The sequence below is a fragment of the Crassostrea angulata genome, chromosome 3, assembly GCF_025612915.1.
Source record: "Crassostrea angulata isolate pt1a10 chromosome 3, ASM2561291v2, whole genome shotgun sequence".
Taxonomy (NCBI): domain Eukaryota; kingdom Metazoa; phylum Mollusca; class Bivalvia; order Ostreida; family Ostreidae; genus Magallana; species Magallana angulata.
Genome location: NC_069113.1, coordinates 1564053 through 1588939, shown reverse-complemented (window position 1 = coordinate 1588939; position 24887 = coordinate 1564053). Strand labels below are relative to the sequence as shown.

Sequence of the window (24887 nt, the reverse complement as noted above, 5' to 3'; positions counted from 1 at the left end):
CTCTAATGGTCTGTATTGCGCAACTTCCGTTTGATGAAGCGAAAATAAAGTTTGTATCGGTTAGGAACGACGATAACATAATATTGAATGTTTTGAAAAAATCAGGTCAACACTTCGATATTTTTAAATCTATGTTTATATTTTACAGAACATGCCTAAGTTAAATAAGAAAAGTTCGGTGTCCAAGAAACGTCATGTTCCATACGCTAAAGGCTTCACCCCTCCCACCAACAGAATCCAGCTGGCAGCCATTGGGAATGATCAGAATTTAGCAGAGTTTTCTCCAGGTTCTGACGATGATGGTTTCTTCTCGCCAGTTCCTCAGCCATCAGACATAGATGATTGGCTGGCCCAGTACTGTGAGGAAGGGCAGACATACAGACAGTTTTATCGAGAGTGCCCATGGCTCTCATCAAGGAAATGGGTTTACACCAAACAGAAATTCAATTCAAAAGGGAACACCATTCTTGAGAAATATCCAGAGGGTAAAATCTACTTACTTCCTCTTGGAAAATTCGATAGTGATCATTGTGTGGATTTTAATCACCTGCAAGAATTTTCACAAATTTATCTGGGCATTGATGTTGTTTCTATGCCTGGAATCAAACTTGATATCACTAACAACGTCGTTTCATGGATTGAGGACAGTCTCCCAGATGAATCTTCTAGAGGTCAGAGAACAAGCAGTAGGATCAAGAAGCAAACATTGAATGCTAGATTTAATTCCAAACCAAAGCACTACCAGATACGAGTAGATGAAGTCTTATTAAAATTGAAAAGAAAAATTCCAGATGATGCTCTTTGCATGATTGGCTTGACAATGTCAGATCTCTATGGTGACGAGACCGACCTCTTTGTAGCAGGGATGGCAGCTGGAAAACACAGAGTGGCTATTTTTAGTTTTTCTCGATATGACCCGACATTGACTTTTGATATTGGGGATTGGTATGGCATAAAGCAGGATTTAAATGGAATCCATGGTGAAGAGCGAAAGAGAATAATCTTACAGAGGAGCTGCAAGCTGTTGGTACACGAGATCGGGCACCTGCTGGGAATTGACCACTGTATTTACTACGACTGCTGCATGAATGGGTCAGGACACCTACGGGAAGATTTCAGTCAGCCCATTCATCTTTGTCCGGTAGATCTACACAAACTGCAGACCTTAGTGGGATTTGACATCAGGGAGAGATATCAGAAATTGCTCGTATTTTATGAAAAACATGAAATGTGTGACGAGGCTGAATGGGTCAGAAAGAGGCTTCAGTATTTAGACACCTCTAAAGGAAGTTTATGATGTGTAAAGGGAATAGTTTGATTTCTAAAGTACTGACTGATTTACTTGTCAAGCAAATTTATTTAATTTAAATGATGTGTTTTGATTTTTTTTACTTTCCCAGGGATGCTGGAGGAACTTGAACTGTGATATATTACATATAAATCCTAATGTCTGTGATTCTTTATCTACCTCTATAGAATTTTTGTCTGAAATATGTCACATTATGCATTTCTTTGATTAATAAATACCGTAAACAGAGCACATCTGGCTGTATATTCTTTTTAGCATTTTATGAAGGAACGCTGCTTCTGCTTTCTGAAATACGAGTTCAATCCACGCTTACTTCGTCAAAAAAAAATCATATTCTGCAAATATCACACTCACCCAATTTTGTATATTTATCACAAATATTTTTAAAATAGAGTTGTAACGATACAGCAATACATTGATCATGAGGGCCCTTGATTCGTGATTGACATTGTCTTATGTGTATCATGATACACAGTATGAGGTAATTTTTATTGATTTTATAAAATAATAACATGGTACACTTAATATGAAGAACTTAATCAATTTAAATTGGTAATTTTTATGTTTTGTTCTAATCAACTGAATTTTATTAGGGTCCCACTCTGTAGTGCCCTATAGTGATCAGTCTGTCTGTCTGTCCAAGATCTCTTGTACGGAGCATAACTTCTCTCCCCTTGGCCCAATCTGGCTCATAATTCACCCACAGAGTGCCTTTGAGTAAAGGGTGTGTAGTGACTTTGAATTATGTTTCTAGGTCGAAGCTGAAGGTCATAACATAATTATATGAAAAACCCTTGTCTGGAGCATACCTTCTCTCTGCTTGGTCCAATCTGACTCGAACTTCACTCACAGAGTGCCTATGGTCAAAGGGCATACAGTAACCTTGAATGAAGTTTGCAGGTCAAAGTCATATTGGATCAAACAAAAAATCCTTTCTTTCAGAAAATATATACTCTCCACTTAACCCTATTTGGCTCATACTTCACATAAAAAGAGCTTTTGAGTGAAGGCTGTGCTGTGGCCTTGAACCAAGTTTCAAGATCAAATGTGAAGGTCATAGCAGAATTATATGAAAAATCCTTGTCTGGAGCATATCTTTTCTCCCTTTGGTCTAATCTAGCTCATACTTCTCTCACATAGAGCCTACGATCATAGGGTGTGCAGTGACCTTGAATAAAGTTTGTAAGAGTCAAGGTCATATTGGATCATACAAAATTCTTTTTCAGAGCATTTATATATTCATTACTTGGCCCTATTTGGTTCCTACTTCACATTCACAAAGCTTTTGGTTTAATGGTGTGCGGTGACTTTTAATTTGAACCAAGTCAATGTGAAGGTCATAGCAGATCTCTTTATAATCGGTTTTAGACTGTATATTATTTCGCATTTGCTTAATCTTGCTCAGGCTGAACAAAAATGCCTGTATGTAAGGGGTAATGATATTGAATTAAAAAAGTTTTATGCCAGCAGGAAAATTTGTAAGTTATAGGTCAAGGTAAAAGCAAAATTCTCTGCAATGCTTTTCATCCTATCTTTCATTACTTAAAGCGGGGCCCTTAGAGATGGTCACCATCTCAGTGTTGTCTAGCTCTCTACAGTTTGTTGATTGACTTTGTAAATGGTTCACATATATGTTTAATGCCATCTTATTACTTTTAGAGGTCGGCAACATAGATATCAGTTTATTAAATACCCCCCTCCCCGACTATCCATTCACCACCATTTAAAATTTGCAAAATAATGTTACAGGTAGTTGACAACTATATCATGATACATGATGTATCACATAAACATCATGATACATATCGCATTGTGAGGAAGCTAGCGATACTCAAGCCTATGATGGGATCTCCTTATGAACTTGTGGTAATATACTTGCCAGCAGCAACACAACGTCTTGTTTAATAATTTGTTTATTGAATGTCAGAAATCTCATACAAACAATACATAACATGTATACAATGTCATTTTGAAAACACATTTTATCACAGAAACATCAGTTAACAAAGGAACTGCCGTGTACAGGTGATCAATCAGCTTTAATTGTTTGGAGTTGTTTCCCTTATCACAGCTCGCTGACCGCGTGTATCCCATCATTCCTCTTCCTCCTGGCCGTGGAGTGGGTCCACCAGACCAGTGTCGGAGTCTTTATCCAACAAAGACATCTCCTGATCCCGATCCTGTCAAGACAGATATCAAATACAGAGAGATTCTATTTGATGGATTAACTTGTACTAAGTATTTACAACACGGCAATCAATATCTCTTATTCCCGGTAACTTTGATGTCACTGAAATAACAAGTAGAATTTCTAGAAACAGATTTCATGAAGTACATAAAATATACTTTTGTTCAGGAATCATGGGGTTTTTTTCATGTCAGTATGAAAAATCTATAAGCAGATGACACCCAGTTATGAGTAACAAGTCATTCTGTCTATGTAAATATACCGGTAGTTCTGATGTATAGTAATAATAAAAATAAAGATTTTTCTTGTTGCATTTTAGAGAAATGTGCAGGTACAGAAACATTGATGATCATTACACAGTTTGGTGGTTCATGCACTTCAAATTAAGTGCAGTAAAAGAAAGGAATTCCACAGGGCATTTTACATCTCAAATGCACCATTAATTGGCTGTTTTTCATAATATATTATATTTTAATTAGGGAACCATGTGTTTGTGATTAAGAAAGATACTATACAAGACATGCAAAACACACAAGGATAGACAATGTATGTATGTGAGTAAAGAATAATATAAGCATGCAGACATACAAAGAGAGACACCCTGTATGTATGTATGTGAGTAAAAGATATTATAAGCATGCAGACATACAAAGAGAGACACGCTGTATGTGTGTCTGTGAGTGAGATATATATACAGGAACATGCACACACTCAGAAAAGACACATCTTGTGAGAAAGATACCAGGAGATAGGCAGAACGCAAGGAAAGACTGTGTATGCAAAGGGACATTTGTGAGAAAGATAATATGGGAGACACAATCGCAGACACTCTGTGTCTCTGAGATACTAGGGGACATACAAACACACAAGGACAGACACTGTGTGTCTCTGAAATACTAGGAGACAAACAAACACACAAGGACAGATACTGTGTGTCTCTGAGTGAGATACTAGGGGACATACAAACACACAAGGATAGACACTGTGTGTCTCTGAGTGAGATACTAGGGGACATACAAACACACAAGGACAGACACTGTGTGTCTCTGAGATACTAGGGGACATACAAACACACAAGGATAGACACTGTGTGTCTCTGAGTGAGATACTAGGGGACATACAAACACACAAGGACAGATACTGTGAGTCTCTGAGATACTAGGGTACAAACAAACACACAAGGACAATCACTGTGAGTCTCTGAAATACTAGGGGACATACAAACACACAAGGACAGACACTGTGTGTCTCTGAGTGAGATACTAGGAGACATACAAACACACAAGGACAGATACTGTGAGTCTCTGAGATACTAGGGTACAAACAAACACACAAGGACAAACACTGTGAGTCTCTGAAATACTAGGGGACATACAAACACACAAGGACAGACACTGTGTGTCTCTGAGTGAGATACTAGGGAACATACAAACACACAAGGTTAGACACTTTGTGACTGAGTGAGATACTAGGGGACATACAAACACACAAGGATAGACACTCTGTGTCTCTGAGTGAGATACTATGGGACATACAAACACACAAGAATAGACACTTTGTGTCTCTGAGATACTAGGGGACATACAAACACACAAGGATAGACACTTTGTGACTGAGTGAGATACTAGGAGACATACAAACACACAAGGATAGACACTCTGTGTCTCTTAGTGAGATACTATGGGACATACAAACACACAAGGATAGACACTTTGTGACTGAGTGAGATACTAGGGGACATACAAACACACAAGGATAGACACTCTGTGTCTCTGAGATACTAGGGGACATACAAACACACAAGGATAGACACTTTGTGACTGAGTGAGATACTAGGAGACATACAAACACACAAGGATAGACACTCTGTGTCTCTGAGTGAGATACTATGGGACATACAAACACACAAGAATAGACACTCTGTGTATTTGAGATACTAGGGGACATACAAACACACAAAGATAGACACTTTTTGACTCTGAGTGGGATACTATGGGACAATCAAACACACAAGGGCAGACACTCTGTGTCTCTGAGTGAGATACTATGGGACATACAAACACAAGAATAGACACTCTGTGTATTTGAGAGATATTCTAGGAGACATACAAACACACAAAGATAGACACTTTTTGACTCTGAGTGGGATACTATGGGACAATCAAACACACAAGGGCAGACACTGTGTGTCTCTGAGTGAGATACTAGGGGACAAACAAACAAACAAGGATAGACACTGTGAGTCTCTGAGATACTAGGGGACATACAAACACACAAGGACAAACACTGTGAGTCTCTGAGATACCAGGGAACATACATACACACAAGGGCAGACACTCTGTGTCTCTGAGTGAGATACTATGGGACATACAAACACACAAGAATAGACACTCTGTGTCTCTGAGATACTAGGGGACATACAAACACACAAGGATAGACACTTTGTGACTGAGTGAGATACTAGGAGACATACAAACACACAAGGATAGACACTCTGTGTATTTGAGAGATATACTAGGAGACATACAAACACACAAGGATAGACACTTTTTGACTCTGAGTGGGATACTATGGGACAATCAAACACACAAGGACAGACACTGTATGTCTTTTAGAGATATACTAGGGAACATACACACACACAAAGATAGACACTTTGTAACTCTGGGTGAGATACTATGGGACAATACAAACACACAAAGATAGACACTCTGTATCTGAGTGAGATACTAGGGACAAACAAACACACAAGAATAGACACTCTGTATCTGAGTGAGATACTAGGGACATACAAACACACAAGGAGAGACACTCTGTGTCTCTGAGTGGGATACTAGGGGACATACAAACACACAAGGAGAGACACTCTGTGTATCTGAGTGAGATACTAGGTGACACACAAGGATTTAGACATTTTGTTTGTATGTCATTGAGAAAGTTACTATTGAACATGCAAACACACATAGATAGACACTCTGGGTATATGAGAGATAAATCAGTTCTATAGGAGACATGCAAACACAAAAATAGACAGTTTGTCTGTCTGTTGATAAGGGATATTCTATGTGGTCATGCAAACACACAAGGGTAAACACTGTGTGTCTTCAGTGAGCGAGATATACTAGGTGACACACAAACACTTATGATAAGCTGTCATACCTCGATAACCTTCATGTTCTGTAAGTATTACATCACAGTGTTAGTACGAAGTGGTGGAATTTTATGTAAATAGATAAACTTTAGAATAATTCTTTAAAAAGTTTTTGACAGAAAATCATTTGATATACATGTACTGAAATTGTTGAATCATTAGACACATAAAAAAACAATATTTCAAATACATGTATTCTGATTGAAATCAAATTGCTTTCAATTCAGGTGAAAATGTTGAACTCTCACAAAGTGCATATTGCTTTATGTTTTGACAGTGTTTAAATACTTAATCAATATATTTAGCTGTGTCTATTTGTAGAATTCTTAAATTCTCAATTTGTGTCAAAAGATAAATTGTATGGGTGAAAACACATCAATTTCCACATGTGACTATTTATCGTGAATCAAATCATGAGTACTTTGTATAGTTTCTTCAGTAAGATTGGATCTTTGTTTTCCTGTTGAGGCAAAAATCAAATGAGAGAGCATATATATTACTAGAGTGTAATTCTGAGGAGCTTTATAAAGAGATACCATCAAAGTTATAATAAGCAAGATTTCTGACAACTTCATCCAGTTTCTACCAGCTGTGAAATAATTCTTTGTCATGTTTCATTTAGACTTTATTCAATCAACATTTTTGTTCATTATACATTTTACAGTAAAGATTTTCATGTTCGAGTTTTCCTCAGGAATAATAAAACTGAAATCCACTATTCTGTAATATTATTTTTCTGCTGGTTTCAGGGAAGCCAGATAAACTTTGTAACACATTTTACAAGTGATAAACTGTTTTTGGCTACTATATTTTAATGATGTCCGTGCAAATAATTGAAATGAATATGAGAAATATTACATAACTTATTGGGCGGAGTGAAAAGATGAGAATGATCTTGAAAACCTCGAAAAAAAATTTTGAACATGAATAAAAGCAACCAAAAGTTCTTCCGAGCCTCGGCGTGACATGGTGTACCTTTATTGCCATGACGCGTTCACTCAGGATTTTGATGTCGAGCGGGTTCTTGGTCATCATCAGCTCCCGAGTGATGTTGCTGATCTCACGATTCGTCTTTATTCTCTTTCTTTCTATGTCCATGATGTCTTTATGAGTCTGATCACAGATTCTACAGAAGAAAGGGTTCTTTTAAAAGTGGATCTTTAGGGTTTATTCATCCTTGACATTTTTATGGTTTAATATATGTAATTGCTGTTTAAATTTGAAGATCAATATGTAAGCAAATATGGATGTGTTGCGGATATATTTTACATGCTGTATCAGAGTTAACATAGGTACACTTTCAGAGCAATTTTAGCAAAAACTGCTCCCGATTCAGACATTAAATATATTCTTTTTTGATTTCCATTGATAAATGGAAATCTTTACTGAAATTAATCACAATATTTTTTTAATGTTTTAGTAATAATTTAAGGCCATTAAAACCTGCAAGTATGTATACAAGTATTATGACATTTATATTGCATTTTGATTCAATTTTTCAACGTCAAGAAAATATAATTTAGCATCTTAAAATGTTTATAATTTTTTACATAATGGTTCAAACCTACTAAAAATGAAAAATCAACATAATGAGGGATTCTACGTCTGGGCGGACTTACTTTTCGTACTCCTTCTTGAGGGCCTCAGACATGGCTTTGCGGGTTTCTATCAGCTGTTTATAGGTGGGCCCAGGCGGAGTAATCAAGTCAAGGAAAGCATCAAGATGACCCAGACTTTATGTTGCTCAAAACTTTTTAAAGTTTTGAAAAATTAAATGTACAAGCTTTTATCTTATCCATTTTCAAAATCTAAAATTCATGGTACATTGTATTTGAAATTTGAATTGTCAAAAAGGATATGGCATGGCAGCAATTTCTGTTCGTCGGACTTTTTTGCCCGGTTGATTGAAATCCCGTAGCTGTCTTAGATGAAGGTAGTGTGAAATCAGTGGACTGCGACCGCTGGTGTTAAAGAGAACCCGCTCATAATCTGGTCCTGGGCCCAGCTGATGGGACTGAAATCAATCAATCAATCAATATAACTCAATATTTATTGAAATATGCTAATGGGACTGAAACAATCAATTAAATGATATAACTTAATTTATACTTATTGTAAATTATATCAATCACTTTTTAAAATTCAATCTATATAGTACACAGACTTTTAAGGACATGTACCTCCTTTTTCTCCACCCTGTGGGCGGCTGTTCCACAAGTCGCCAACCTTGACATGGAACTCTGGGACGGAGCCACAGGAAGTGGGTTAAAGTTATGGGACGCCACGGACAGCCCATTGGTCATGTTTGTGAAGTTTGTCATCGTGGTCAGCTTCGTGGCCTCTCGGGAGACATTCTGGGGGATGGGGCTAACAGTGGACGAGGGGCCTGTCGTGTTTCCTCCCAGAGCAGCCATCATTTTGTTGAAGGAGTCCATGTCTAGGCTTAGATTCACTGTAAAATAAAGTCATCATGATCGATATCAAGTTTCATTTTTAACAATTAATTCTATGATATAACAACATGAAAAATACTGCAAAATACAATTTGCCCAATAAAACCTGGCAATAGTATTTTGACAACATATTTTATTATGTGAATATATATATAAGCATAGTAATTGTATTTAGCAAGTATTTTAATAATAGTATAATAGCATTTTAGCAAAAACACTTATAACATTAATTCAGGATTACAGCAAAGACAATTTCATTCGATTATTCTAAAAAATTGTAATATAAACAAATATAGAATATTATCAATATGTTTAAAGCAAATCAAAATTGTTCATTCTTGGTGCTTCACTATACTTGTGTTCAACTGTACTTAACTCTAACCTAATTGACAACAAACATACATTAACTTTATGATCTAGCCTGTTTAGAGACCTACATTAACATTGTGATCTAGCCTGTATGGAGACCTACTTTAACTTTTTGATCTAGCCTGTATGGAGACCTACATTAACTCTGTGATCTAGCCTGTATGGAGACCTACAATAACTTTGTGATCTAGTCTGTATGGAGACCTACATTAACTTTGTGATCTAGTCGATATGGAGACCTACATTAACTTAGAAATCTAGCCTGTATGGAGACCTACTTTAACTTTGTGATCTAGCCTGTATGGAGACCTACATTAACTTTGTGGTCTAGCTTGTATGGAGACCTTCATTAACTTTTTGATCTAACCTGTATGGAGACCTACATTAACTTTGTGATCTAGCCTGTATGGAGACCTACATTAACTTTGTGATCTAGTCGATATGGGGACCTACATTAACTTAGAAATCTAGCCTGTATGGAGACCTACTTTAACTTTGTGATCTAGCCTGTATGGAGACCTACATTAACTTTGTGATCTAGCCTGTATGGAGACCTACAATAACTTTATGATCTAGCCTGTATGGAGACCTACATTAAATTTGTGATCTAGCCTGTATAGAGACCTACATTAACTTTGTGATCTAGCCTGTATGGAGACCTACATTGACTTTGTGATCTAGTCTGTATGGAGACCTACTTAAACTTTGTGGTCTAGCCTGTATGGAGACCTACATTAACTTTGTGATCTAGCCTGTATGGAGACCTACATTAACTTTTTGATCTAGCCTGTATGGAGACCTACATTAACTTTGTGATCTAGTCTGTATGGAGACCTACATTAACTTAGAAATCTAGCCTGTATGGAGACCTACTTTAACTTTGTGATCTAGCCTGTATGGAGACCTACTTAATTTTGTGATCTAACCTGTATGGAGAACTACTTTTACTTTGTGATCTAGCCTGTATGGAGAACTACTTTAGCTTTGTGATCTAGCCTGTATGGAGACCTACATTAACTTTGTGATCTAACCTGTATGGAGAACTACTTTTACTTTGTGATCTAGCCTGTATGGAGAACTACTTTAGCTTTGTGATCTAGCCTGTATGGATACCTACTTTCTTTATTGAGAGCAGCTGCCTGCATCAATCTTGTGGTCGCCTGATTTGATTCTCGATCCAGCCCCTTAGGAGCCTTAGCCTCCATTTTCTGAATGTTCCAAGTCCTCCATGTTCCAGGAACTGGCTTCAAACCTAAATTTATCCAAATATATCTAAATTTATCCAAATATATCTAATCTCCTCAAGTGATCAACAAGGTAACAGGAACCAATTTGAAGGGAAATATCTTAAATTTAATTCTTTTAATTTTAGTGGTTTCATGCTTAGCCCTGATGAGTTTATTCTGCAGGGGAGGGCATTATCTGATTTCAAGGGAAATAATAATTATTTAATTTAAAAGTACTATCTACAAACAACATTAAAAAAAAATCTGTATCAAGGGTATTACAACTCTGAATGTACTATACATTTTGGTAAATCAAAGGAACATTAATTTAAACCCAACAAATATAAGTACATGTACTGGTAACACATATAAGTACATGTACTGGTAACAAATATAAGTACATGTACTGGTAATTCCACAATGAAATTGAATGAACTACCACTACTTCATGTTTTAGTCATTGACTTGCCTGTCACCCATTCATGAACCACATTGAGCAAGTCTTGTTTGAAAGTCTCATCCATTTTAGCATGGGACTCAGGGAAAGCTGTCCAATAGGCCATATATATTGCTTGGGCAAGGCAGTCTGGGTATACCTACAACAATCCATTTTTCTTATCAGATTTCATAATTTACCTAATAAATAACAAAATTATGGGTAAACCTATACCAAAGTCAATTCTTCTGATCAAATTAATTTACATGAGAAATTACATTAATCAAACTAATGAGATTATGAAACTTTTTTCCATACCGATAAAAATTTGTCCTTGACATCTTTGTGAATACTGGCAAACAGACCAACAAAGCTGTCCGCTATCCTGTCGTACAAAAGGTTCCTCTCATCCACATTCTTTGGCTGAAACAGATCACCAGTATAATTTCTTGTACCAACATACACATGTATATCATACAAATTTTGAATAAGAATGCATAACCAGACCTAATAAAGAACTAAGCGTAGATTATGGGCTAGAGTGTATGGGAATCCAGCAGTAAGCTAAATTAGTTTTCTAACTTAGGAACTTGTTCCATTTATACACATATCTAAAATGTAAAATAAACATGTTATTCTTAATTTCCCTAAGCCTCGAACCTGATGTAAAAAAGAATCTTTCACAGCTGGACTATGCACATATCTATAGGCCCAGAACATACTATAGAACAAAATCTTTTACAGTTAATCTGTTCAGGAAGGGCTTTTCCAGAATAACTTCTTTCTGTACTCACATCGAAGCGGTTCAGGAAGAACCACCAAAAGGTGTCCTGCATCACCGCCACAGATGCCTCCGACAAAAACAACTTCTTCCAAAACTTTCGAAATCCAGGCTGAAAATTACAAAACATCACATACCTGAGAATGTCACTGATGGACCACTCTGATTAGATGACAATGGAACTGAGATGCAATATTCTCTTCAGAAGTTGACTGAAGAGATCTCTATACAGGGTTTTTTTGCCCCATGTTTTTTTCACCCGTCTATCATTTTTTTTTTTTTTCGATGCTTACATTGAAGTTTTGGGCCTTGGTTTGAGAGTTACAATATCTAGATGCTTACATTGAAGTTTTGGGCCTTGGTTTGAGAGTTAAATAACTAGATGCTTACATTAAAGTTTTGGGCCTTGGTTTGAGAGTTAAATAACTAGATGCTTACATTAAAGTTTTGGGCCTTGGTTTGAGAGTTACAATATCTAGATGCTTACATTAAAGTTTTGGGCCTTGGTTTGAGAGTTAAATAACTAGATGCTTACATTGAAGTTTTGGGCCTTGGTTTGAGAGTTAAATAACTAGATGCTTACATTGAAGTTTTGGGCCTTGGTTTGAGAGTTAAATAACTAGATGCTTACATTAAAGTTTTGGGCCTTGGTTTGAGAGTTAAATAACTAGATGCTTACATTAAAGTTTTGGGCCTTGGTTTGAGAGTTACAATATCTAGATGCTTACATTAAAGTTTTGGGCCTTGGTTTGAGAGTTAAATAACTAGATGCTTACATTGAAGTTTTGGGCCTTGGTTTGAGAGTTAAATAACTAGATGCTTACATTGAAGTTTTGGGCCTTGGTTTGAGAGTTACAATATCTAGATGCTTACATTAAAGTTTTGGGCCTTGGTTTGAGAGTTAAATAACTAGATGCTTACATTAAAGTTTTGGGCCTTGGTTTGAGAGTTACAATATCTAGATGCTTACATTAAAGTTTTGGGCCTTGGTTTGAGAGTTAAATAACTAGATGCTTACATTGAAGTTTTGGGCCTTGGTTTGAGAGTTAAATAACTAGATGCTTACATTAAAGTTTTGGGCCTTGGTTTGAGAGTTACAATATCTAGATGCTTACATTAAAGTTTCGGGCTTTGGTTTGAGAGTTACAATATCTAGATGCTTACATTAAAGTTTTGGGCTTTGGTTTGAGAGTTACAATATCTAGACGCTTACATTAAAGTTTTGGGCCTTGGTGACTCTGTGAAGTATGGGTGGGGACTCCAGTTGTCCTGGGAGTTCTATCAGCTCTCCATGCCGGAATCCCGGGAACTGACAGTAGTCCATGCTCTTCTTTCTGGTCTCTATCATTGTTTCCACCAGATCCTGGCACGAATGGAAGAGAGAGAGGAGAGATATAGAAGCATCAGTCGGATAATGGTTAATGTACAATACATATACATGCATAAAATGCATTATTTCAAATCTAAAAAAAAAGGAATTACCCGGTACAATGATTACAATAATTTTTATTCATGTGAATAAAACCAGAGAAAATCAATATCCATGATCTGTTTAAACTGTCCATCAAGCTCCCGTCCCCACCCATCATTCTATCTAAAATCCTGGCTAAATATAGACAACTAAAACAGGAACCATCATAATCCCCATTCCATCTACCCATCTAGCCATCAATGAAGCTATAAAGATGAATAATTCAGATAGAAAACATTGAACTAATTTCATAACTATAAGTTCTACTTAAATGATCTCAATGGACAAGGGCTTCTAAAAGGATAGGGTCTATATAACTATTAAGATATCTAGTTTTGGACAATTCAGTTTGGTAACTGTAGACGTATTTCTTTCCACAGGGTCATAATTCCGCTGAATCACAATATCAATTTAATCCGCGGGTAAAAATTTACGCTGATTTTTTTAATGGAAAAAAAAAATCATTTGAATAATTATTATTAAATTTGGTTTTGAGCGATTTTCATTACCTAGAATTTGTCCAACTTTAGACTTAAATTGTAAGAACTGTTAATTCACAGTGAACAGTAATTATCGGTTGTGCACTGGTCGGTAGTCATTAGTTAGCCGTCAAGATGTTACGACGCTGGCTAAACTCATCTTGTGAAACACCACATGATGATCATTTAAATTATGAGTTGATCAGTTTTATCAATTAATAGTCAGAGCACAAAGGGATCTAAAAATTGCAGTAAAAACACGGGTCTTAGCATGTAGTTAATTGGGTCATTGAAAGACAGACCCGCTTGGGGCTATTTGTCGATTATCGACAGGTGCCGTTATCTCAAGCTGGGAGAAGTTTAAATTTCATGCAAGTAAATTTACAGAAAATTCAAATCTTTAGAAGATTCAATTATTTATTATGTGAATTCTCAATACAAATTTGTTTGACAGTTTGCATAGATAAAAACGATAAACATTAGGTACACGTATATGCAAGTGTTATATAATGTAGTAACTTCCGCTTATCCTTATTCATGTCATGCAATTTCAAAATTTCATTCCAAAATGCACTTTAAGTACACTGGGAAAAAATTCCGTGGAAAATTTGTGCCCACGTTCATAGCATAAATTAATACCACGCGGACAAAAGTACGTCTACAGTATATTTCATGATCAGGTACCATGTTAATTAACGGAGAGGGATAGTAAAAAATCATATAATGTGATGAAACAAAAATGAAACTCATGCAAAATTTTCATGTAAATTGCAAATTCATGTAAATTACATCTGTGGTCTGAACTATAATTAGCCTCTGTAAAACTTGCACCAAACCCTGGGCAACATGCAAACTCTAATGCAATTCTCGCAGGGAGTTATGTGTGTGTGAAACAAATCTATGTGTTGGTATTTAAAAATCTCTCTGCTGAGGGTGATTAAATCATTATTGGTGTTGGTTGGTGAGAGTTAGTTCTGTTGGTTGCGGGTGAACTAGTTTTGTTTGAGTGAGCAGCACTAGTTGATTATAATTAACTGGTCCATGCTATTAATAGATAAGTGCTAGTTAATTCCATGCTATCTATGAAAGAAAAAATATATACCGAGTCCTCCTTGTTCTGAAATCAATCCACAATTAGACATGCTACATCACATTGCAATCAACACACAATATTAGACACACTATATCACATTCTAATACAACCACACAAAAATGTTACTTATAAGCTGTTCAAGCTTACATAAATGTTAAAGATGTCACATACATGTACATAAATAATCATTAAATATGAAGATAAGTTCTCAAACGATGCGTATGCAGTTTTTTTTAAAACCTAGAAAACACTTTTATACTACATGTATATCCACAAAAGCACATTATGTTATTATAACTTAAGCTGTAAATATAATTAGATAAACTTATTTAGTTCACTAAAGTATTAACACATACAAAAAATGAAACCATGCACTTGAAATCTTAATTTTGGGCACCTAGATAAAAGACTTACCATGGTTTTCCTCCCTCGAGCACTATGGTGACTTTTAACAGCATCAGATTCAGCCATCTGTGTTATAAATGCTGAAATTTAGAGAAATAGTGCTTTTAATTAATACCGGTATATTTATACAAATACAGCAAAAAACTTAATACATATACACATTCTTTGTAGTAAGTTGTAATTCAGACACTAAACACCTCTAAAAAGAATGCCCCTTGCTACTGTAAATTCCTAATCAACGCGAGGAATTAATATCCGTGTAATATCGCAAGAAGCACATTTCATGGATTTTATTATCTTGCTTTTATTTTTCAGACAGATGTAACTCTTTGGAATTATGATAATAATTCAGCATTTGCGATTTTATATTCTCGCGATTTGATGCAAAACTGCCAAATGTCAGAATTAAGTACTCGAGTAAAATAAGAATCAAACGGTATATAACAGCCATGGTTTCTGAGGTTTAATGCAGAGGTACATCAACTGACTTATTCTGACAGGAGAAATATTCTCCACAGAGACCTCAGCAGCAATACTCTTGTATCCAAGTTTACTTTTACCATGTACAGGTAATCAAGGAAGTATACCTTACAGATAATCAACCTAACAAGCAATGCCTAAACTAACTCTGTGAGGAACACTCCAAAGGGAGTTACTTTGACTGCCTCGATCAGTTATCAAAGTTTATATCTGGCTTTACCTCAACTGAATCAGTATGGGGGTTAACTTGGCCAGTATCTCTTTCTTATAATGGGGATTACCTCGACTGACTCCGTAAGGAATGTCCTCCTCCTTTTGAAGTTTTTTCTCCTCGGTAACGACCTGGTCGGCGTAGAACCTCAGCTTGTCCTCTAATTGGTCCAATCGATTCTCCAGGTCCTCCAACATGTGCAGACCCAGCGCTGAGGAGAACAGCTCAGGAAAACTCTGCGACAAACTCTCAAAGATATGGGCTTTCTCAAAATCATGACCTAGGTCTAACAACATCTCTAGACATCTTAGTTCATAATGCAGGGAAGTATTCTATTCAAAATTTGAAGTTATAGAGATTGTGTACTGGGGATCAAATACAGCACCTAGTTATGATATATTTTCATATCTGTACTAAATTAACGCTTTACCATGTTTTGATTTTAGCATGAATAGTCTACCAGTAGCTATCATTGATATCACTTTTGCTGCATACATGCATATCAAACCTTTCTGGTCAACTAAAATATCAATGTGCAATGTTCTCCAAACCTTGCATAAAATATGTTTAGCGTGTACATGATATTTCATTCAAGTTTAATATTTTCCTGCAGTGACAAGGATACGTGCCGACTCCCGGAGAATGGCCGCAATATCTTCCTGAGATCCTAGCAGAAACGCCTCATCAGAAATATCCAAAGCTCCCTCAGAGGTCAGCCTCTGGGGCCATTCCTCCTATTGAAATAAATAACAATTACTATTATTAATCCATCTGCTGAGTTTGAGATGCAAGTACTACAATGATTTCTAGAATAAAATGTCTACTGTGGAATCATTAGAATTCATGGTGGCTCAATTTTCTTGGTATTTGTGGGCAGCCCTTCCATACAAATTTACATCTTCGACGAAAAAAACAAATTTAGAAAGAGTTATCATATTTTACTGAAACTGAAAACCTGATGCATCCATGAAAATTACATCCCCACGACTTAGCAAAAAACTCACAATCCATAAAAAATTGGCCCCCTAGAATTTAGATAATTCCACATTAATGTAAATATGTGAAAATAGAATACACTGTATTTATTTAGTGAGAATTTGTTGTTACCAGTCCTTCCACTTTCATGAACTCCTCATAGTTTGTGGGGGGTTTTGGTTTTTTATTTTCTTCTGGCACCTGTTCCTGTGATTTTTCTTCCCCTGGTGGAGTGTTATATTGAGCCATGATGGCCGCAATATGCGGGTCCATTACTTTCGCCATTCTTAAATCTCCAGATTTACATATCTATAGTAGAAAGAAATCATTTCAATATTGTATATCCTGTAATTTTTATGATGATCTATTTTTGTTACATTTGGGACCATTTCATAGTTTACAAAACTTGCAAATAATAATCATTCTTATAAGCTCAGTTGCCATACTACTGGCGTAGTAAGCCCCAAGTCTGAATCTGTCCCATTTAAGATGATGTTTACATCAACTGAAATTATTGAATTTATGATAGATGATGACTTGATTTCAACCGCCCCCCCCCAATTTCCCACCATTTAAAATTTGCATTGTTGGTATTATAAATACTCTTATAACTTGAGTAACATAAGTCTGTCTGAAATTATTGTTTTCGTCACTTTTTCATGTCTTTTAATGAAAATAAACATACTTGTCAATTAAATACAATTGAAATCAATAAAAGGGAAAAAATCAAAGATTTGTTCATTGACACATCTGTTTTTGCCTTGCATGAGAAACTCACAGGAAAGAAAACAAATTTCTTACAGTGATTAATAATGGGAAATGTTTACATCTTTTTTTCCATTCTGAAATACTCGCAACACCTTGCACAGTTTTTCAATGTTATAATCTGGGTACTTTTATGTTGCTTGCAATGCAAAATACACATAGTCTTATTATTTTAAATTTATAGCTCGATCTGTATTGATATCTGACAAGCTAGAGGAGGCGTTTCAATAGAGAATAAACATCGTTTAAACCCATATGTATTTATGAATTTCAAATAATTTGTAAAATTTCTTGCTATACTCTGTCCCAAGATATTTTGGATTCACGTTTGGCTTAATTGTTTGATATTTATAAATACCTCAGGATCCAAACGATGTTCATTCAAAAGTATGAAAAATTTCCAAGATTTCTCAGTCAAAACGCCCCTGTTAGCTTATCAGGTTTCAATACAATGCTAAAAAATGTTATGTCTACGGAGATTTTGCATTGCAGCAAGCCCGGATGATAACGTTGAAATATTGCGCGATGTATTCCGAGTGTATTCCGAATGGAGAAAAGATGTAAACATTCCCCATTATAAATCTCCGTAAGGAATCTGTTTTCGTTCCTGTGAATTTTTCCGAGTGAAAGATGATAATGTGTCAATGAAATTATCTTGGAAAATATCCCTTTCAACTATTTCAATTGCACTTCTTTCACAGGTAAGTGTATTTTTATTAAAAATCGTCCAAACGTGAATCCAAAATATCTTGGGACAGAGTATACAGAGAACAGTTTGTATGTATATCATTTTAGGAATTTAAAGATTAATTTCACATATATTTTATGATCCTTAAACTCTAAATAAAATGCAGTTTTATTTTTCAAATGTATTAAAAGAATAATATTAAATCCTGAAATTGATCATCCCTCAATTTTTTTTACCCAAAGAAAACTAGGAAATTCGAGATAATGCGAGATATACAGTGACCCACTGGCCAGACTGAATGAAATATATAAAATATACACCATATACATGTAGCAATCTTAAAGTATAACATTCATAATAGATATATTTAACAGTTGAATGAGTTGGAAACTTACTACAATATATCTTAAAAATAAAATCACTTGTTCAGACTGTTGTCAAGAACGCACTTGGCCTAATTATAGTAAAATCAGGAGGTATTCCGACTGCTTCTTCCTCTAAAGGTATTCCGATGGCAACTCTCTTGCGTTTGAAGGTAAATTCTCAGAAAGGCGCCATTTTTGCGAAAATCGCAAATAAGCAGAAGTTAGAAAATCCTCTAAGCCCTTTGACTTCGTGGTACTTAGGATTAAAAAGTTTCCATAGTTATATGATATACAGTGTAAGTATTCTGTTTTAAGCGTTGTTACCCTGATTATAATGAACATATTTCAATCGAGCGTCGTTAACGCACAGTTGTGTAGTCCAACAGGTCCAGTACAATCTCCAGATTTAGCCATATAGCTTGAAAAAGCTATATTGTTTTATAAAGCTATTCAAAATAGCTTAATAAAGCTATTTATATGCAGTTTTTGAAGAAAATATTAATTGTAAGAAATGGACGAAAAATCGCAATTAACTTGCTACTCATATTTGCGCCAGTGACCATTATAAACTTGACTCAAATGTAATGTAACGGGATGAGAGAAATAATGACGGACCAGACCGGGATTCGAACCTGGGCCCCCTGAATCTCTAGTCAGGTGCTCTACCAACTGAGCTATCTGGCGCCGGTATTCGAACCGGTCTGACCGTCACATTCCTCCCCCCTTAAACAGGTCTAGGCAACCTCCGTTTTTGGAGGATAGATCATATCCTCCGTTTTTGGAGGATAGATGTATGCGCCCCCTGGTGGATCTTTTCAGATGAAGGGCAATTAACTCTGTTTTTACAAAGGGAGTTAACTATGAATAAAATATAATTATTATACTATAAAAATATCACTTTATTTAGCTATTGATAATTATAATTATTGATAATATTTAATAAATATTTAAGTTTAAATAATTGCAGGGCTGATTTTAAAGAAAAATATCTTATGTGAAGACTCTCACATTTTTTTCAATATTCTGGATAATTGATATCTATAAATGGTATCATTTTGATTAATAAAATTTAACAATGTCTTTTTGTGTGAAGGGATTAAATTTAAATGATACTTAATAACATGTGAATTAATTAGAATAAGAGCTACAAAGTTCCTAAGGTATATGCAAACATGCATTTACTTTGTACATGTACAATATAGCAGATCAAGATATCTATTGTGTGTCTCTCAACGTGAATGAACTCATTAATGTTTTAATGAGTAATGAACATCACTATTTTGTGATTTTTATTAAATGAAACATGTAAATAGTCTATGTCATTTGTAAAACTGAACACAGGAAGTACACACTTTCAAAGCATATTGTGAAAATACTATACATAGAATTTCAAATCGCCGCATACAATCATTAGTTTATTCCCTTAACTTTAATTCCCATATGGTCTGGTGCTTGCATTTTCTCATTAAAGATATGCACGAAGCCTTTGAAATATACCCATGCTATCCTCCAAAAATGGAGGATAATTTCACCCACAATGCAAAGTGACTTTCCATATATGGTAAAAATCAGCAGCCATCTTGAAATTGAGCTATCCTCCAAAAACGGAGGTTGCCTAGACCTGTTAAATGATCTTCGTCCCGAAGATCACCCCAGGCTCTTCCCCTGGCAGGAGTTAACCTGTCAGTTCCAGGGGTTGGTCACGGCATCAAATGTAACGGGATGAGAGAAATAATGATGGACCAGACCGGGATTCGAACCTTGGCCCCCTGAATCTCTAGTCAGGTGCTCTACCAACTGAGCTATCTGGCGCTGGTATTCGAACCGATCTGACCGTCACAGTAAGATAGTTTTAACACTGCAGCTTTTAAACACTTTTAAGCAAAAAATATATTTCCATTGTTATGTAACTGTTCACCACTTTGTGTGCAATGAGGCATGGTTAAGAATGATTTCTTCTCATTGTGATAAATTATTACCAATCAATTATCTTGTTCACCATTACTGACCTCCTTTATATTTCATTCAAAAAGTAACTGTGTGGTCATGAATCAGTTGCCCAAAAACTTTTAGTGCAAAGTCTCTTAAGCAGACGCAAACTTATGAGTTATCTTTGAATGCATTGTTTACAGAAGTTCAAAGTTGAAAATTATCAGTGCACTAAAGTGCGATTTTTTAAACATACTGAAAAAATTACACATTTAAAAAAAATGTATGACAAAATAGCTATAAGAAGCTATTCTGAATAGCTTAATAAAGCTATTTAACTTATTCAAGCTATATAGCTAAATCTGGAGATTGTACTGGACCTGTCCAAAATATCTGACGTTTTCCGTCTTTTTTTTTTAGACAATTTTGATAACTTACTTGCCAGGAAAACGTCAGAACCGACGTCATTACGAAAACTGGAAATTCTCCACCTCCAACTGGAGGTTCTGACGTTTTCCTGGCATGTAAAATATCAAAATCCTTAAAAAACCAGGAAAATGTCAGATGTTTCAGACTAGGGCTTGTGTAGAAATCATCGTTAAAAAAGTGGCTACCTCGAGGAAAAATAACTTTTAACGATTCGTTTTCTACACAAGCCCCTGTAGTTAACATGGTTATAAGCAGGTCCTGTAAAATCACTAGATTTAGCTACGTATGTTGAATTACCTACATAGCGTTTTTACCCAACTCTGTCCCAAGATGCGGCCCAAAAAATGTGATGTCAACTAGGATTTCTTATTGCAACAGACCAGCATGATAACGTTGAAGAATTGTACGAGGTATTCCTAGTGACTTCTTAATGGAGAAAAGATGCCTTGATGTCAACTTTCCCGATTATAAATCTCGTTAGGAAATCTGTTTTCGTTCTTGACATGTATTTTTCTGAGTTATGAATGATCATGTGTGAATGAAATTATCATGTATATGTTCCCTTTCATCTATTTCAATTGCACTTCTTTCATAGGTATGTGCATTTCATTCAAAAATTGCCCAAATGTGCTGCATAAATATCTTGGGACAGACTATACCTTATGTAGGTTTATTGAGCTATTCAATCATACTTTTAGCTTCTCAATAATACTTTTTTCTTAATTGAACATTTATACATTTTCATATTTTTATTTTTTTGCAAAATCTCAAAAACAGTTACTTAAATAGGAAACTTTGAAACCTTTTGTCTTTTGGGATCTGCAACTACTTGTCAGACTGAGAGCATCCATGAAGGTTTCCAACATGCAAGTGTCATGGCTTCCAAGGAGTAGTGATACCAAACTTTAAGGATAATGCGTCACAAATATGTGCAGTGTTTCTGAGACACCTGGTCAATCGACCTAATGATTTCTCCAATGCTTTGCCATGCACATTACAACTTTACGATAAATTATGAATTAGAAATTTCACTTGAAGAAAAATAAGAATAAGAACAATATCAATAAGCCTTTACGCTATTGACTCACTATATAAAAATTCCATGATTTCTACTTGCAATAAAGTTTACCCCCAAATAGTAATAACAAAACATGGAGTCTATCTCTAATTTAGATTGTTTTTTACATTGAACCCAGATTGTTCAAATCAGTTAAACCCTGATATATAGCTATAAAGACTGACTTCCCTGCCAAAGAATCATCTGACCCGAATACTGCCCAGACAGGTTTAGATCCAAAAATAGAATTTCAACACAAACCTAACACTACTCAAATACATATGTAAACTCAGGGCAAGTATCAAAAGTTAGAAATACCATATTATACTGAAATTCAAAAGTAATGAAAGTAACATATTTATTAGCAAATTAATTATATAACCCTGTTACACATGTTTCTTAAATATAAGTTTTAGTGATTTGTTTTATCAGGGCATCTTTTGTGGCAAATATTCTGAGAATGTCTAGGCAACAATTAGCGGAAGCTCTTCATCTCCTTCACAAGTAAGCAATCTATTGATTATCATATTGGGAAAAGGTTTTTAATTGAAACTTAATGATATCAGTTACTGAAACATTTCATATGTTTTATTAATAACAATGTACTGTACTATTGCTATGTATTCTTTTAATTTGTTATAGATTTCAAGGCCAGGATGATAGCAACCAAGCAAAGACTGTTTTTGAAGGCCGCATTCTTATATTGAAAATATTGGATGGATGTTTATCTGATAAAAAGACAAGTAATTTTATGTCAAATTAAAAAAAAACAACAACAATAAATACATCATACATATTAATTTTCTAATAAAGGAATACCACTGTCAGTAATTGGTGTCTTCACCATTAGAGGCTGAGCTTGAATTACCTATGTTTTGATAAAGGAATACCCCTGTCAGTAATTGATGTCTTCACCATTAGAGCTGAGCTTGAATTACCTATGTTTTGATAAAGGAATACCCCTGTCAGTAATTGATGTCTTCACCATTAGAGGCTGAGCTTGAATTACCTATGTTTTGATAAAGGAATACCCCTGTCAGTAATTGATGTCTTCACCATTAGAGGCTGAGCTTGAATTACCTATGTTTTGATAAAGGAATACCCCTGTCAGTAATTGGTGTCTTCACCATTAGAGGCTGAGCTTGAATTACCTATGTTTTAATAAAGGAATACCCCTGTCAGTAATTGGTGTCTTGACCATTAGAGGCTGAGCTTGAATTACCTATGTTTTGATAAAGGAATACCCCTGTCAGTAATTGGTGTCTTGACCATTAGAGGCTGAGCTTGAATTTTATTAACTTCTAGTATCTGAGTCTCTGACCAGTAGTGGAGAAAACAGCGAGTGCCACACGGTGCTACAATGGTGCCACCACCGCGTGGTGCAGAACAAGGAGTTCTTCATCCCTCCCACCCACATGTCTGGAGACGAGACGCCCACGCTTGGACACACTCGAATCACCCGCTCTCCTGAAGAGGAGTTGCTCTCATTTGGTAAAATTTACTGGATATTTTAATTTTTTTTGTACATATTATTTAAAAGAAATTACAGATGTTGGAATGTACCAATTTTAGATGTCATGCTATCATTTTGTTTCTGTCTCAGCTTTCACTCGCTGGTTTCTGCTGAAGATAATATGGCTGCAGAGTAAGACTGACTGCTCTGGACTTCATGACACCTGTCTAAAGATCACAGTGGAGCTCCTCCAGATCATTAAGTGGAGGGACCTGTACTGCTTCTCCCAGCTCCTGACAGAGCTCATCCACACAATAGCTGGTCTGTATCTCCACAATCATAATATCCACAAATAGGAGGTCTGTATCTCCACAATGATAACATCCACACAACAGTAGATCTGTATCTCCACAATAATAACATCCACATAATAGCAGGTCTGTATCTCCACAATGATAACATCTAAACAACAGCAGAACTGTATCTCCACAATGATAACATCAACACAATAGCAGGTCTGTATCTCCGAAATGATTTTATCCACAAACATTGGGTCTGTATCTCCACAATGATAACATCCACACAATAAGGGCTCTGTATCTCCACAATCATAACATCTACAAATAGCAGGTCTGTATCTCCACAATGATTTTATCCAAAAAAATAGGGTCTGTATCTCCACAATGATTTTATCCACAAACATTGGGTCTGTATCTCCACAATGATAATATCCACACAGTAAGGGGTCTGTATCTCCACAATGATAACATCCACACAATAGCAGGTCTGTATCTCCGAAATGATTTTATCCACAAACATTGGGTCTGTATCTCCACAATGATAACATCCACACAATAAGGGCTCTGTATCTCCACAATCATAACATCTACAAATAGCAGGTCTGTATCTCCACAATGATTTTATCCAAAAAAATAGGGTCTGTATCTCCACAATGATTTTATCCACAAACATTGGGTCTGTATCTCCACAATGATAATATCCACACAGTAAGGGGTCTGTATCTCCACAATGATAACATCCACACAATAGCAGGTCTGTATCTCCACAATAAAAACATCCACACAATAGCAGGTCTGTATCTCCACAATGATAACATCCACACAATAAGGGCTCTGTATCTCCATAATTATAACATCCACACAATAGCAGGTCT

At 35.7% G+C, this 24887-nt stretch overlaps 3 protein-coding genes across 9 annotated transcripts in view; 2 read left to right on the top strand and 1 right to left on the bottom strand.

Moving 5' to 3' along the window:
• The first annotated feature begins 5 nt into the window (after nucleotides 1–5).
• LOC128177132 (archaemetzincin-2-like) lies at nucleotides 6–1538 on the top strand. 2 transcript variants are annotated; one of them, XM_052843700.1, is made up of 2 exons: nucleotides 6–59; nucleotides 149–1538. In XM_052843700.1, the coding sequence occupies exons 1-2, from the start codon at nucleotides 6–8 to the stop codon at nucleotides 1295–1297; spliced, it is 1203 nt and encodes a 400-aa protein (XP_052699660.1). In that variant the 3' UTR covers nucleotides 1298–1538. The 2 variants fall into 2 exon arrangements, with proteins under 2 accessions (XP_052699660.1, XP_052699661.1); XM_052843701.1 differs by having other exon boundaries at nucleotides 24–49.
• A 1666-nt stretch (nucleotides 1539–3204) lies between these two features.
• On the bottom strand, nucleotides 3205–18966 carry LOC128178138 (protein FAM227B-like). Of its 5 annotated transcripts, XM_052845161.1 has the most exons (18): nucleotides 18876–18966; nucleotides 17160–17336; nucleotides 16678–16786; nucleotides 16123–16263; nucleotides 15371–15441; nucleotides 14966–14980; nucleotides 13127–13276; nucleotides 11927–12025; nucleotides 11451–11555; nucleotides 11166–11292; nucleotides 10588–10722; nucleotides 8829–9100; nucleotides 8509–8662; nucleotides 8268–8346; nucleotides 7624–7774; nucleotides 7070–7108; nucleotides 6657–6674; nucleotides 3205–3489 (listed from the first exon to the last, which is right to left on the bottom strand). In XM_052845161.1, the coding sequence occupies exons 2-18, from the start codon at nucleotides 17310–17312 to the stop codon at nucleotides 3403–3405; spliced, it is 1905 nt and encodes a 634-aa protein (XP_052701121.1). In that variant the 5' UTR covers nucleotides 17313–17336; nucleotides 18876–18966; the 3' UTR covers nucleotides 3205–3402. The 5 variants fall into 5 exon arrangements, with proteins under 5 accessions (XP_052701121.1, XP_052701123.1, XP_052701122.1 ...); XM_052845163.1 differs by lacking the exon at nucleotides 7070–7108; XM_052845162.1 differs by lacking the exon at nucleotides 14966–14980.
• A 54-nt stretch (nucleotides 18967–19020) lies between these two features.
• LOC128175947 (serine/threonine-protein kinase ATR-like) overlaps nucleotides 19021–24887 on the top strand; it is a 129741-nt gene continuing 123874 nt past the window's right edge. For both annotated transcript variants that reach the window (XR_008242737.1, XM_052841871.1), the window contains exons 1-5: nucleotides 19021–19141; nucleotides 22693–22764; nucleotides 22903–23003; nucleotides 23566–23751; nucleotides 23864–24034. Coding sequence is in view for 1 of the 2 variants with exons in the window: in XM_052841871.1 (XP_052697831.1) it covers nucleotides 22721–22764; nucleotides 22903–23003; nucleotides 23566–23751; nucleotides 23864–24034 (502 nt within the window). In the remaining variant the exon portion in view is untranslated. The remainder of the gene's footprint in view (nucleotides 19142–22692; nucleotides 22765–22902; nucleotides 23004–23565; nucleotides 23752–23863; nucleotides 24035–24887) is intronic.